General features: G+C 47.7%; 1 protein-coding gene across 2 annotated transcripts in view; it reads left to right on the plus strand.

Annotated features, from left to right (window-relative positions):
- Positions 1 to 3,565: 3,565 nt before the first annotated feature.
- LOC126540515 (neural cell adhesion molecule 2-like) overlaps positions 3,566 to 16,055 on the plus strand; it is a 309,792-nt gene continuing 297,302 nt past the window's right edge. The window contains exon 1 of one of the 2 annotated variants that reach the window (XM_050187327.3): positions 3,566 to 5,058. In XM_050187327.3, coding sequence (XP_050043284.1) covers positions 4,803 to 5,058 — 256 coding nt within the window. In that variant the 5' untranslated portion in view covers positions 3,566 to 4,802. The remainder of the gene's footprint in view (positions 5,059 to 16,055) is intronic. The other variant, XM_050187328.3, reaches the window with a different exon arrangement.

Consider the following 16,055-nt stretch of genomic DNA (forward strand, 5'->3'; position numbering starts at 1 on the left):
AACGTCACACCCCAAGAATAAAAAATTAAGGATGCACTCTATAAGCGAAGAGTTTTTTTTTCTCTTGAATTAAAGGATTTTACTTAGAAAAATCGTGCAGTAAAAACTGACATCACACTGATCAAACTGTGGTACTTGGTCTTCCAGAGAAGCCCGACCAGGTGGTGGTGGTAAAAAGTCTTTATTGCATAATAAAGAGAGGTGTGGACCCCTATAGTTTGAACCCACATACTAGGTAGTGACCCTAGTCCGGGACCCCACTGGTCGAAGCCGCCATCCTGGCTCTCTGAACCAAGGCCTTTTAGACCTGAAGGTCTGAGCAGCCTAACAGGGCCGCCTCCCGGTCCTCTCATGTAGGGTCGGTGTTGGGAGGTTAACGCTGAATTTTGCTGGCAAGCCCATACCATGTGGTAGGTATCTGCTACCTCGCCACAGCGCTGGCACCTACCGGTGAGCATAGGGTCAAACCGTTTCATAATAGCCGGACATAACATCGTGTTAGTGAAAAGTCTCAGGAGCACGTGTTCATTCGCCTTCACGAGCTCTTATCGGACATAGGTTATCGGCGATGACTATCTTTATAGTAATCTAGAATTTCTCTCAATCTGGTGAGGAGTTGGCCCTCATCCTGGTCAATGTAGTCAGCGGCAGGCACCTGGAGATAATTGCTCGGGCAGCCGCATTCACAGCCTCATTTCCCCCTAGACCCTGGTGACTAGGATCCCACAGAATATGTTTTGTCGGAGGATCTAATTTCTTCATGCTCCAGCGCAATATTCTTTCTGCCAGAGGTGTGATCCATCAGACCGCGTAGTTATGGCACGCCCCTCGAGAGTCCGTAATGATAATTTTAGAAGACTCGTTGGAAGCAGCCAGGGCAATGCTCATTTCCTCCACCTATGTTGGGCCAGGAGCTCTGAACGTGAGACCGTCCATTTGTCGGTGTTGGTGGAGGAGTGCAGCCGTGTACCACCCCCTGCGGTTTGGGCCAGCAATGTCAACTTAGTACACGCTGTCTTGTTCACCATAATAACGCTCGAGGGCACGCGTCCACGCCGCTCATCGGCCCTCATGTTTTCCTCTATCCATTGTTGTGGGGAGAGGGTGAACTAACGTGGCGCGGCGCCATAGTTCAGGTGCGCGCACTCTCTCCTGTATATGTTGGTCAAGTATATGTAGCCTCTGAAGGGCTCTAAAACATTCAATAAAGAACGCGTTGCAACGGGTGGAATTCTCGAACGCAACTACAGCCACAAGCCGATGCGCGCACGGAAGGCGCCAGACACTCTCTTCTCATATATTTGAGTGCTAAAGCAATCATTCGCTTTCATTGCGTTTTCTAGCACGGCGTATCTGATAGAACGATGCGCGGGGAACCAAAGTCCAACAAGTGGTAACAATAATGGTACTTCTATTAATCACTGCAGTAAATATTATGCAGATCCAGCTCGCATGCTCGACCTATTTTGATGCAATGCTGCAGTGAACCTGTTAATAACAAGCTGCATAACTAACGGCGATGCGTACAGCGGTGTTTACTTTCATAGTATGCAATGTGTCATTCCTATAATGATGTACATCCGCCACAAAGTTCGCAACTTTACCCTCCTACAAGCTTTATGTTTATGCACAGCACCGTTGACAAGCTGTGTCGGAATGAAACAAGAAATCAGGCGGGCGCCACGGTGTGACGCGTCTGCTCAGCGATCTCAGCAAGACGAAGGCTGCCGAATTCTCACGCCTTATCACGATTCTCACCAATCCACCGGTCTTGGCCCACTTTGGCCCGTCCGCACCTACAAAGGTCCGAACCGATGCCAATGGTTATGGGATCGGCGCCGTCCTATCGCAACACCAACACGGACACGACCGCGTTATAGCCTATGCTAGCTGGCTCCTGACAATTGCAGAGCGCAACTATTCGATTACCGAGCGCGAATGTCTTGCTCTCGTGGGGGCAGTTTCAAAATTGCACCCATATTTATATTGCAAGCCCTTCTCACTAATCACAGACCATCACGCGCTCTGTTGGCTTTCATCGCTCAAGGATCCTACTGGCCGGCTCGGTCGTTGGGCCGTCCGACTACAAGAATATCCCTACACAGTTACTTACAAGTCCGGACGCCAACACCAGGACGCAGATTGCCTCTCTCGCTACCCAGTCGAAGACGCGACCTCTAAGTCTGATACTGACACCGACGCCTGTGTTTTCTCCGTTTTTCAACTGCTCCATGTCGCCCACGAGCAGCGCTGGGACCCGTCTTTGCGTATCATCATTGACCACCTAGAATCGTCCCTTGCCGACAGTTCCCTTCGCTTATTCACATTTCAGGATGGCGCACTCTACCACCAAAACGTTCACCCCGACGGCCCTGCATTACTCCTTGTGATCCCTAAACACATTCGCTCGGCTTTTCTCCACGAACTTCATGACCTCCCCACTGACGGTCACCTGGGTCTTTCACGTACCTACGAACGGATCCGCCGACGCTTCTTTTGGCCAGGGCTTGCTCGCTCCGTTCGAAGATACGTAGCTGCGTGTGAGAATGCCAGCAACGCAAGACGCCATCGACGCTCCCTGCTGGGTACCTTCAACCACTCGACATTCCCCCGGAACCTTTCTTTCGGGTTGGTTTGTACTTATTTGGCAGTTTTCTTCTTTCTACCTCTGGAAACAGGTGGATCGCTGTGGCCACGGATTACGTCACGCGCTACGCCATCATCCGAGCGCTTCCTACAAACTGCGCCACAGATGTCGCCGATTTTCTTCTACGCGACGTGATTTTATTACATGGAGCTCCGCGACAGCTTCTCACAGACCGTGGGCGGACATTCCTATCAAAAGTTATCGCGGACATCCGGCAGTCCTTTGCCACGAGGCACAAACTATCCACGTCGTACCATCCGCAAACAAATGGCCTCACGGAACGTCTCAATCGCACTCTCCCAGATATGCTCACGAAATATGTATCTTCAGACCACACTGACTGGGACCTCACTCTACCGTTTGTCACATTTGCTTATAATTCCTCGCACCACGACACAGCCGGTTATTCCCCATTTTTCCTTCTGTTCGGCCGAGAACCAGTACTGCCCCGCAACACAACCCTCCCTGTTCACGCGGCGCCGACCAGTGAATATGCACTTGACGCCATCGCCCGCTCTGCCCACGCAAGGGGAAATCGCCCGTGACCGCATTCTGAAATCCAGAGAGAGTCAAAGGCGTTTGTGCGACCGGCGAGGCCGAAACGTGCACTTCCCGCCTGTTTGGTGTTTCTATGGTCTCCGTCGCGTCAGGTTGGCCTGTCAGAAAAACTGCCGTCTCGTTAAACAGGCCCATACCGAGTGCTTCGTGCCGTGACTCCCGTCACCTACGAGATCGCCCCTTACGCTCCATCTGCTTCCCAGTCCTGTGGTATCGTGCACGTTACAGTTTGATATGTGTTAAGGGAAGACTGACGATGACAGGGGTATGCCCGTATAAGCACGACCCATGTCCAGTTACACGCGGGAATTATGCACCTTTTGTGTCACTGTGGTAGCTAGCAGCCAGCAGGAGCCGCAGTCACGCCAAACCCGGGAACGCAGGCGAAGAAACTTTTAGTGTTGTTGGCTGGCCGCAGCGCTCTTGCTTTCTATTGTTCCCCATCAACGCGTCCTCTCATTTTTTTTCCCCGCGTTGCGACCGAGGCCACCCATCCTCAATCGCAGGTTCACGCCGTGAGCGAGAGATGGCGCAGCTATACCACGTCCAGATCGATTGTCGCCCGCTGAGAGTCGATGGGAACGCACGGCGCGGCCGCCGCTCGGTCCAAGTGCGCCCCCGAGAACCCGGCTCAGTGCTCCCGGACTAGAGCCCCGTGCGGCGGGAATATTTTCGCGACGTGCCAAGAAGAGAAACCTGCAGAAGCCGCCGCTGCTCGCCGCATCTCTTTCCTCATTTTGTTTGGCTCTCTCGCGCTTCCTCGGAGCTCAATTCTCTCTGCACGGAGGGAGTCTGTCGTCACCGCTCTTGGCTTCACAGGCGGCTTCGAGCAACCGCGTCGCGAAAGCACGTCGCCGCTGAGGCTGTGGGCTGTGCGCGTACGTGTGTGCTTGTGTGCGCTGCACGCAACTTTCCCTGGGACGAAGACATCAGCTGGGCACCACCGTTTTCTTTTTTCTTTCTTTCTTTCTTTCTTTTTTTTTTTTTTTGCCGTTGTTGAGGGCCGAACAGTGTAGAAGCCGCCGCCGCATCGGAAACAAACGCTACCCGTGTTTCCCCACAGTTCACTATCGGCAATGAGGATTACAGTGCGCGGTTCTCTCAAAACGTTTCACCCCATCTAGCCGCTGCCAGCTCATCTTCCGCGCACACGACGTATTTTTGCGTGCAGAATAGCCACTTTTGTCTTTGTCCGTTTCCGCTGTCTTCTGATGAGTGAGCGCGAACTTCTGAATCCGTTAACAAACTGTGTAGTCTGAGCACCGGTGACCAAATGACCTACCGCTGGACGCTTCAGATATTTGCGTGACCCGGTTGGTGAATGACGCAAATGGTATGCCGGCACAGGAAGGCGCGTAGGTAAAGAAGCGCGCCTTGGCTGTGATCGAATAAAAACGAGAGCTGCGCGGACACAACGCGCCCGTGGGGTGTCGTGGGAAGAAAGCGCAAAGCAACACTTTTGTGTCGTGAATATCGCCGGGTTACGATTGGGGAAAGGTGGGGAAAGGGCGTCTGCGTAACACCTTTCCCTCCCGTCTCGTGATGTGCTGACGCGACGAGTGCAGAAAAAGTGGCCAGACCGAAATACCAGGCCCTAATGGGGCCTGGGGAGGGCGTGGACGCCTTGGTCGTGCCGTGCGCGATGGGAACGCTGTCTCCAGCAGCGCACAGGGCCGCCGCCGCCTTCTCTGGATATCTGCGCAGCTCGACGACGACGACAATGCGTGGACCAACGTCGTCGAACTGGCGCCGGCGCCGTTCGCTGTGGATAGCGAGAACCATCGCGACCGTCGCGCTGACTGTGCTGGTGGTCCTCTCGTGCGCACCGGGTGTGTCGTCGATGCATTCGAGAGGTAAGAAATGCGGAGCGCAGGCCGTTCACAAGCCCGACTTCATCCCTCCATTCTTCGCTGACGCGCTAGCACTGCGAGTGATCGCAGTTACGCCTCTGGGGTTGGCTTGACTTCGCGATGTGGCGGGCCAGCCCACTCCTCTGGTGCCTCTGATCCGACGGTAGCGCTGCTGAGACCTCGCTGCTAAAAATTACAATGTTTTACTTTCTGTATTGCATTGCTTGTATCATTGGACGTGTTTTTCTTTCTTTAGCTTCGGAGCAGTGATATCCACAAATGTCTAATTTATACCTTGCGCTGCCGTGCCCCGCCAAATTTCCTAAGGGGGATTGCAGTATTTCTGGACACGTACATAAATAACCCGTGAAATCTTGATGTGAATCTAAGCGTGATCCTCATTACAGACATTAGTGATGTCTTCGTTATATTTAACGAGCGTTAACGCTATAAATGATCACGCAAGGCCTTCACCAATAGGGCAAGGTGGTTACAGGTTTGTTGCTGGCAGTGTTTAGGATGATTGAGCTGGTATGAATAGAGTTCTAACACATCCTTAATGTGGTGCTGTAGTTTGCGTAGTTCTATGACCATCGTCTGAGAAAGCAAGCGGCTGAGTTTAAAAGCCCAAACGTTATGACAGCAATACAAGTATTACGTTCCTGGAGCACTATTACAAGGAAAAAGCATTCACGACCGCAAAAGTTCCGAAACCATCGCATACAATCCGCGGTAAAGGATTTGAGCCAGCAACTTCATGGAACTGTTGCCTTTCAATTTGAAGAATACGCGCGTTCTATACACAGTCTGGATTTAAAAAAAAGAGGTTCTATTTCCAGATATTTCTCTAGGTCGTTTGTGCTGGTATAACGGAACCCACCGTTGTAGCCTAGTGACTGTGGCGTTGTATTGCTGGTCTCGAAGACGCCGGTTTAATCCCCGACCACGGCTGCCGCATTTGGTTGAGACGAAATACAAGAACGATCGGCTATTTAGATATAGGTACATGGTAAGAAACCCCTGATGGTTAAAATTAATGTCCAGTCACTCACTACGTCTCGCCTCATGCTTAGGTCTTCGTTCTGAAACGTAAAGTTCCAGTATTTAATATTGTTTGGCACAATGTAGCTATTTTCTTTAATGAAATGGTTTCTTTGTAGGAAAAAATTTTTTTCATACTCCTGTTGTTGTACCATGCCTAGCTGCTCTTAGTAATGCGGTCCACAAGCAGCATTCACGGCGTGATCGCGCTGCCCAATCTATTCTTTGCTTCTATTAGGTAGAGACAAAAAAAAAGCCCTGTAGTCTTGCAGCACGCAGTGCTGAGGCTTATGAGTAGAGCAATTTTAACGGAAAAATTAGAATAATTTGCCGCACAATTTACATTTAATTGCCTCTGTCAAATCAAGATGCGCATAAGAAAAAAAAACTATGCAGGAAATATACCTCAGTAGCTCCACAGAGGCAAAGAGATGTTTTTATTGGTGCAACTCCTGACGAAACAAAAGGAGAATATCAAAAATGCGAAACGATGTGATGGCCAGAGCAGGAGAATGTAGTTTTGTCATGACTTTTCAGAAAATCACCGCCCAAGCACTCCGTGCACATGGTTAACCAGCGAAGCTGAAACGTGCGGCTCTGGTGTTTATCCTTTGGTTAATCCCGACGGTTTATTAAACGACGGTTTGGTAGGCTGCCGGATCCTCGGTACGCAGTTGCTGCTTGTGCTCAGCAGTACGAACCTGTTCTCGTGGCCGGACTGCAGCATCGGCACGGCGTAGACGAGCTCGTTCCCGGTTCTGCTCGCTGCGTTGCTGATCGAAATATGCCTGCTCCTCAGGAACGCATGGCGCAGGCCTACGCATTTAGGAGACGGAGAGAACCTGCTGCGCGCGCGCGCTCGGCTGTGACGGAGGACAACGACGTCACTAGTGGCGCAGCCAGTCGCGCGCCTCTCTTCCTATATTGTTTTTTTTTTTTTTTTGTGCATGCGCACGGGGTAGCGCTGAAGGAGTTTACGGCGTACAGGCGACAAACGGACGGGCGGACGGACGAATTGGCTACTCATGAACAGCTTCGCTGTAATAATACTGGCGCGAATGTGTATTTCGCGCTAAGTTGCCAAAACTCCTATGGAGTCGCTGCGCTGAGATTTTCTTTTCTCTCATATTAATGTGCTGCAGTTTCCCGCACATTACTTGAAGCCTGGTATATTTGTTTCGTTAAAAGATAAATGGAAGCTTTGATACTCATGGTACGTCGCGTTTTCCTCGCATCGTTCGGAACTTCATGACGTTACTGATGGTAATAGCATTTAAATGTCTTTTTTTTTTTTCGAAATACGGTAGTAGTCCACTCCCAAAATAAGGAAAGGAATACCAAAATAGAAGAAAGAACAAAGATGAAAAAATGACATCAGGCAGTCGTTTGCTATAATTACCCATATTATCATTTCTTTCTGATCATTTACTTATTATTATGAATCTTTAGTAACCAAGTTCCATAACTTTCGCACTATAACCGAAATATATGGAATACTCGAGATACTGTCTATCTCAATCTTTTGATAGCAACCGAATGAGAACAGTACCGAACAGAAAAGCTTGTTCATCCGAAAAACTTGTTGACTGCGGATAGCCGCCCAGAGCTTTGCGTCAGTCGAAGGTAAGTGTAAACCTAATGATTGTAATAAGGAGAGAGGTTGTTTTACCCTGTTCTTACGGCGCTGCTGAGAGTTCGCTTCTCTGCGCTACTCTAATGAGGCAGGACCCCGGGAAAAGAATCAATGGCTCAGCAGACGCGAAACCAGGACAGAGACTACAACAGCGCTCTTATAGAGAGAGCATCAACTAGTGAAAGTGCGTCCCGGTTGCTCCATTGGCTAATGCCCGGTATGAAAAAAAAAGAAAGAAAATACGGCTGTCCCTGTAAAGATGGCAGCCTCTACCACGCCCGTGTATGGCATCGAGTTCTCACAAGCCGCGCCTCGAGCAGTTTGATTGAGTGGCCGTGCTGCCAGTGTTGGATCAATTGAAAAGCAATAATGACAAATTGGCATTGAGTTGCAGCTAAACACCGCAGTAAGCGTGCATTTGTCCAGAGTTGTCCTCCAATCAAGAAAAGTGCTGCGCAGCCGCAATCCGCGAATCGATCAATTTTGCTTGCCGGAACAGCTCCCACGCCCATGACATTGCGGCATCCAAGCGTTTACGTTTTGTACTATATTTTATTAACTATATTTACAGGTATGAGCACAATGTTTCAGAGGATACTGCTGCGCGTGTGTCGTTGTTCACGCCTGATTTCCTTTATGTGGACGTTGCCGCCAGTATGTGGCTTGCGGCAGAAGACCTTGGCAATGCATTTAAAAAACGACCTACAAATCGCGTGCTAAGCGTTTCGCTTATAAACAGGAGGCAACTGTTGCCAGTATTGTTGATATGAATATCGCAGTTTCAGCTGTTTTAACGTATAGCACATTATAGTGCTGCGCACAAGGGATGCACAAGGTTTGAAAGCTGGTCTTTACGATCTGGCAATTTGAGCTGTAGTTTGCGTCTTGATTAAAACACGCATGATTCTCAGTCGTCCCATCCTTGTTTTACAGTATCTCGCAGAGTAACTCTCCAGAAGGAAGAAATGAGGTTCTGAGACCATTTTCTCTTACTCTTGTCTCGAAGGTGAAAAAGTGCCTAAAGTGCTCACTGCTCTTGCAGGAAGTACGTCGTTGCTCTATACTAAATGCCGTGTTCCGCTGCCGTCTCGGTACAACAGAAATAACATGCTTAGTTGCGTTCGCCATCGTTATATATAGATGGTATTCGAAGATAAAAATCACAGTCCTTGCTCCCGACTGAAATCGCAGTACACAGGGCATTTTCATATCTGGTCGGTTCATTGTGTGCACAGAACGGAAGTGGATCGCTCCTGCAGTCTTCAAATGTACGTTTCACTTATGATTTTTTTTTTCACTTTTGAAGTCTCACAACTTGCCCTGGTATGTCCGAAGGCTCCAACAGTTTGCTGGAGAATTCAAACTCCCCTTGCAATTTTACCAGGGTGCTGCCTGGCCAGCACACCTTGCGGTGTCGAGCCGCATGTTAATCGCTTACTTAATGAATATGAATCAATGAATCAGTGAACTAATTAATGTTCTTTCTTGCATCCCGAAAATTACAAGGGGTTGGAAGAATAGATGGGCACTGCAGCCTTACAAAGGTCCTTCCTCCTGCGCAATTGGGGGTCCAGGGCAGGTAAATGTTATGGTTACAAACAGAAGTTTAACATAGGTACGCCAACATCGCACGCATGAAACGAAGCAGCCAATTAAGCGTATAGAACATAGGAATATGTAAATATGCTTAAGAATTTCGCATCTTACCTCAAGTATCATCGGTTCACAGTTGGAGCCACATTATTTTATTTTTTAACGACCAGGCTCATGTTAGTGCCGGTGAACTGCGGAGATCACACAGGGCGGCACACTTTGTCAATGTGTCGTGCTTCGGTGCTATAACTCCGCCAAAGAAAAACAATTTCTTCCCATTCTATGAGAACTCATAGAAGGTTGCGGTACCCGTGTGTATTGCACACCACCTCGCCATTTCTAAGACAGCGAATACATTTAAAGCGATTTCATTGAGAAAACTGTTAGAGCAAAGGGTAATCGCTGCAAGCAACATGGCCATCATGTATATGCCATGCACTTTTACAAAAAAAAAAAAAAAAGAAAGCACACTGGCCGCATAAGAGCCGCAGCTATGCATGTCGCTAACTAACTCTAGCGTGACTCTGACTGTAACACTGTAATCATGCTCATACTACTCGCTAAGTGGTACAGGTGCTAATAAGCATTGCAGTTTGATTAGACTGGTGCGGCATTTAAAGTAAATCTGATTTGTGTTGACGCCAATCTGCTAGCCTGTGGGGAAGCCTGAGTCAGAGTGGAAAACGCCTTATTACGACTTGCGAGGAGTCTGCTTATATATGCTATTGACATATTATATTAGGACTGTTGAGAAGTTGACCTGTAGACAAGAGACCATTTGTTTTTACACGAGTGCTCGAAATTCAGAGCACCATTAGTATAATAGCCGCCATCGTGTCTGCAAGATTGAAAATTCATGTCAAGCAGTAAAATTGAATGCACGAGATTCTAATGAGATGTTTCTTGGGTGAACGTTGAATACAAGTTAAAAAAATGATGTCACGACTTCAAGCGTTCCTACAAAATGTAGTTCACACGTGTTCAAAACAGCTCCCCCAATCTCCGTTTACGAGTCACGTTTTCACCGGTACGCACAGTTTTGAAAGGAAAAGTTTCACTGGTACGCACATTGACAGCCGTAAGTAAAAAATATAAACAAACAGAGAAAACATGGCTTATTCGCATTTTAGACGCTGTAAACATACGTCCCCACTGCTAGTGGTAGCAACTCGATAACTCTATAGGCACAAAGAAAACACAAATGAACACTGAAAACTTTGCCCCACAGAAACTGCATTTTGCGAACCCTTATTTTCGTTTCTCGCTGCATCGAAAAGGAAAAGTTTCTTTTACGTCACGAGAATTCCTTGCTTTTTCAAACCCGAACACGGCATATTCAGGCAAAACCTACGCTCTCGTTGCTTTTGTAAAGACGGCCGGCGATAAAAAGGGCCTCCAGAAAAATAGATCAAAGAAGCAGACTATGTAAGCGGCGCCAAACAAAGTACGTCAAACACACGGCGTACATGTGCATTTTCTCGGCCGGCTCTGAAAGATGAAGTGCGCAATAGGCTCCTCCAAAGCGTGCCGGTATCGGTGACAGGAAGATGCAGGAAAACAGGCTCATGCCGGCGGCGCTCTAAAAAGTTTCCCGCTGGGAAAAAACACATAGCTTAGTCTTTGTCAAGTTATGTAGGCCTACCTTTTTCGTTGCTCATTTGCTTTTCCGCGTTGGCTAAAAGAGGGCTTCTTCTGATAGGGAACATGTTTACACGACGCGAGACCCGGAAGTAAGTGTGTATATAACACGAAATATTTGTCTCTTCTTTTTTTTCTTTTATGCAGCAGGTGAGCTCCCGCTCTCTCGACCCAATTTCGGCATGGCCTATGTTACTCCTTTTCGCACTTCAGCAGCTCAGTAGCTCTCACGCGGCAAACGCTGATCTAGGTCCTTTTTCCAACCTGTTTTTTTTTTTTTTTCACTACCATATAATCATGTCTACTCGACAAACTCCGATGCCGTCAAAACTGGTCAATTTCCGAAAAAGACTCGTCGAAGATGACGCGAGGGAAGCCAGCCGAAAAACAAGATCCCAATGATCTCATCGTAAATAAGCTCCGTTTTTTCACTTCAATTATTATATTTGAGCGGAATTCCCCGCCTATGACAGATATATAAAAATTGATTGCTAGCTTCGTAACAAGATTGTGAAGCAACGATATACGCACGTTCGTTGTCTGCCGAAACACGGCAGGCCGAAAGCCAGAATCTTGTTAAAGGCAATCGACTTTGAAAGATCATCCTATCACTGCTGACATATCTAGCTCTATAATAAATGATTTCATCTTCGTTTTCTTTTTGATGAACACTGGCAAACACTATGCTATTCGTTTTATTATTCGGGGAATGAGGCACTGAATAGCGAGTGTAAACCTACACAATGAAGACGTGGGCGAGCACCATTGTTCGCGTTTTCAATGCTACTTCTTTTTGTTTTTTTCTCTGCATGTTCGAGAACCAGCATATTCCAGAAATTTGTTTAAGAAAATGTTTCGGTATGGCATGTAATATTATCTAGGATATGCGTGCGTAAACTAATTACCGAGTTGAATACTTAAAAAGACGGAAAAAAACGCGTTTCACAAGGCCGACTGAATATTGAAGGACCTCGTTTACCTTTGTCGTCATAACTAAGCACACAACGCAATGTGCACTTAAGACTCATTAAGATTATTTCTGTTACTTTTATTTTAGGCTGAAGAGGGGGTGATATAGAGCTGCTGGTTCTACGCCTTTGTTTGTGTGCTCTTTTGGTTTCTTTTCTAAAAGAAGTTTCTCTACATGTGGAGTAGACGAATTAACACTCTTTCGTCCAAATTTCATCAACTGGTATATATATTAGAGGCAGTTCATTAAGCACGAAAGGGGCAGTTGGAAATTGATAGGAGGGGCGTTGGTCCTGTAGTAAAGATAAGTAGGCTGTTAACGTGGTGATCGTTGGGATAAATATCATGATGACTATGATGAGAATGCTTGTGATGCTTTTGATGACGGTGATAATGACTACACAGCTTGCCGTACGCTGAAACATCACCCCGTGCCCGACGAAGACACGATCACTGAAAACCTCGTCCGTATAAAAGGAAGCCAGTTGAGTAGTCTTGCTGTTAATAGTAACTGTGCAACAACTATGAGCTTTGTTTTTAGGCATTTCCGCAATGAGCACGACCTCCAACTTTTCAGAGCCACTGACCCATCTCTCGGGGATCTGCTGTCTGCCGTCTTCGAATTCATTACTAAAATGTATAAGCAGAGGCTAGATTAACTGTTAAATGTTAATACATAGGACGAAAGTATCGAACGATAAAATCTTAGGAGGAGACAACGAACAATGGTGTAGTCACATCTACGAAATTTAAATATAACAACATCAGCACCAATACTACTACTAAATTGCTACAAAAAGTTCACGCTCAGATATGTAAGGTCAAAAATAACGTCGCACTTCCGTCAGTGCACGTGTGAGACAAATCATAAAAAAAAATACTGCGGCAAGAAGAGGCAACTAAATGCATATACGTATAGGCTTGAAGGTGGTCTGTTCAGTGCGAGATCGACAATGTTACCAAAATGTTGCGGAAGCCCTATTTTCATTTCATCGCACATGTCCGTTTCTGAATGCTTGTTATTTTTGTTTACCCTCTATACATATTTCATATGTGTATGGCATTCATAATAGGTACTTGTATGCTGCGAGAATGCTGCGTCTCCTTCAGTCGTTCAGCTTTCCTCTCTTGACGTGTTGCTCAAATATAATAATGGCATTTTTGCGGCAGCGCAGGGATTGATTGATTGATTGAGTAACTTTTATTTTACAGTCCTGCAGAACGCGTATTAGCACGTCGCGGGCCGCTCCCACGTCGGGACCGACAGGCCTAGCCTGCCAGCCGCATCGTGGGCCTGCTGGACAGCCCAACGTTGCTCAGCCAGGAGTGGGTTGCGGAGGGCCGCCCCCCCACCTAGCTGAGCTGAGGTCAGGGCTTGCTATAGAGATACATCCCCGGAGCATGAGCGCAGGGATGGCAAAATCCTGTTATTAGCGAACCAAATGCGAACACCTGGAACGAATTTACATTTCCCTTCTCCCAAATCGCGCAGCATCTGTGGATGCTTTGTCGATGGGACCGCAAAAAAATGCAGAAATGTTTCAAGGAAATAATTAAAATTCTGCGATTGGACGTGCCAGATTTGCCATCTGATTATGAGCCAAGCCATAGTTGGGGCTCTGGATTAGTGCTGACCCGCGGGGTTTTTTCACCAGGAACCCAATGCACAGTACATAGGCGCATTTAGAATTTTCCCCGATCCAAATCTGGCCGCAGCGGCGAGCATCGGACCCTCGACTTCGATCTCGGTATCGCGACGCCGTAGCCACTGGGATACGCCGGCGAGCAGCCGGGAACAGCCGACCGCCAAGCGAGACACCAACCAAGAATTACCCATAAAAAGAAAACAAGAAAGTCGGCGTGACCCATAAAGTAAATGAGAGGTGTGCGAATATTCAAATTTGGAATAGTTCGTTTTCGAATTTGGAAATACAGGGTATCCGATATAATTGGTTATTGGTTAATGGCCGGCTTACGAGCCTGTTGCGGTTATTAGGACCCACCGGTCGCATGAAGAAGCGTCGATGCGCAGAATGCACCGGCCGCCTAAAATGCGCGCCGTAACCCAACCTGGAACTTTCGCGAGCTTTCTAAATTGCACACTGCCCCTTTCAACAAACTTGTGCGTGCGTGATCTGAAAAAAAAAGCAAACAAAGAAACAAACACAGATTCTTTCTATCTTTCCTGTCTGCTATTATTTTTTTTCTTATCTCAAAAAGAAGAAAGCAGCATTTCTTATTATTATTATTTTGCATTAGGAGCTAGTATTCCTTAAAATACTAGTATTCGATTCAATTCGAAGGTCTTACTTGTCGTGCAACATTAGTCAACACTGGTTTCTACGCGTGCTGCACGAAGGGTGTGCCGCTCTGTTCCAAATTCTGGAAATGATACCCACATATACCTAATAACCATCGCAGATATTTGTCAGAGTCGGCAACAGCTTTCTCGCGTAACCTGCCCCGCAGCCGCGTGCCATCCGCAAGTCACGAAATATCACGTGCGCATCACCCGACACGCGAAGTGGTGATCTCGTTGCCAAACCTCGATGCCGAGTGATACCACGACTTCCTCCTACGCACCTACGCTTTCCCTCTCCTCTCTTTATTCTCATCCCGGTTTTGTACGGTACGAGATTCGCCGACGTCCATCCAAAGTGGGCGAAGTAGCTCAGAAAAGCTATCGCCTTCAAGAGAGAGAGAAAGCAAGGACAGGAAAGGCAGGGAGATCAACCAGAAGAGCCCGTGGTTTGCTGCCCTACACTGGAGGTGGGGGAAAGGGGAATACGAAGAGAGAAAAGGGAGAGAGTAAGCACTGAGTGCGAGTAGGAGGGACACTATACACAGGGACACTATAAACGCTCTCTTCAGCCAGTGTACTTCAAGTATTGTGCTAGTGCACGAATCGCTTTTCGTGCCAGTGACGGGTGCGTCCACGGTCCACGTATCTTCGACTTCAAGAAAGCGCAATAACTAAAGTGCTCTTCTGCCGAGCGACTGCACAATTTATCGCGATGCACGGAAGAATAGAACGCGCAACAAAGAACTCCTCAAAACGAGCCCTCTGCGAAGGACCAATGTTCACGGCGGTGCACGTAACACCGAAAGGGGCGACACGGAAACAACCGACGCCTCTCAAGCTCCTTTGTGCTGGCGAAAAGATTAACAACGTATTGCTTTAGATTAATAGACGCAGCAGCGCCGTTCTTCGCCGCGAGTGGTTCCTATTGTTTGAAATAAAAAGCGCTTAGGTGGCGCGCGCGCAGGCGTACGTGTTATCGCTGCCAGGGCAACCGGTGCGCGGTGGCAGCGCCGTCGGGGGCTGCGAAATCAGCGCCCAGAGTGCCTTGATTGCGGAAAGCACGACCTACATCCCGAATCTCTGGGGGCAGTCTTTTAACTTCCAGTCCGTGCTTCCACTTTCTAAAGAAAGAAAAAAAAAGAAGGAGAGTCGCAAAGACAAGCGTCGCTGCCGTCAAGTGTGCTTCTAAAACGGCCCGATCGCAATTGGCACGCGCGGATTCAATTAAGTCCCGGCCTTTCCTGACAGGCGCTGCCACGGTGCGGTCTGGAAAGTCGGGAAAAGAAGTGAAATGAAATTTCTTGTCAGCTTCTTTTTTTCTGGATGTCTTGCAGGCATGCGCGATTTTCTAGCCGCACCAAATGTAACCGAGAAAAGGCTGTTGAGGGGGGGGGGCAAGGAAGGTTTGACTGAAGCTTTGTGAACATTACAGGAGACTGCTGGGCGCTGAGTGGGGCTGCGCTAAATTGCTTCAGAAAATATGTGGCTCTCCCTTCCCACAATTAATTTTTCTCTCTTACTCTCTATGATAGACTGCTGCGGAACGAATATTGCAGGTAGCGCCGCCACTGTACGCTATCAGAACAGATTAAAGAGAGTGTGGTTCTCGTTTTTTTTCCCCAGCTAATTTTTTTGCGTAATGATTGGTCACAGTTCCAGTCAGAAAAAAAAAACGCAGAAAAAAAGCCTTATCACTATCATACTTGACAAAACAGCACTAAATCAGACGAGAACTAAGGGAAGTGCAAACTTTCCTTAGCTGTTGCCTGATTTGTCGCTGTTCTATCAAATACGAACGTTCATCAACTAGCCTCCAGTTCTCCC

This window comes from Dermacentor andersoni, chromosome 2, assembly GCF_023375885.2.
Source record: "Dermacentor andersoni chromosome 2, qqDerAnde1_hic_scaffold, whole genome shotgun sequence".
Classification (NCBI taxonomy): domain Eukaryota; kingdom Metazoa; phylum Arthropoda; class Arachnida; order Ixodida; family Ixodidae; genus Dermacentor; species Dermacentor andersoni.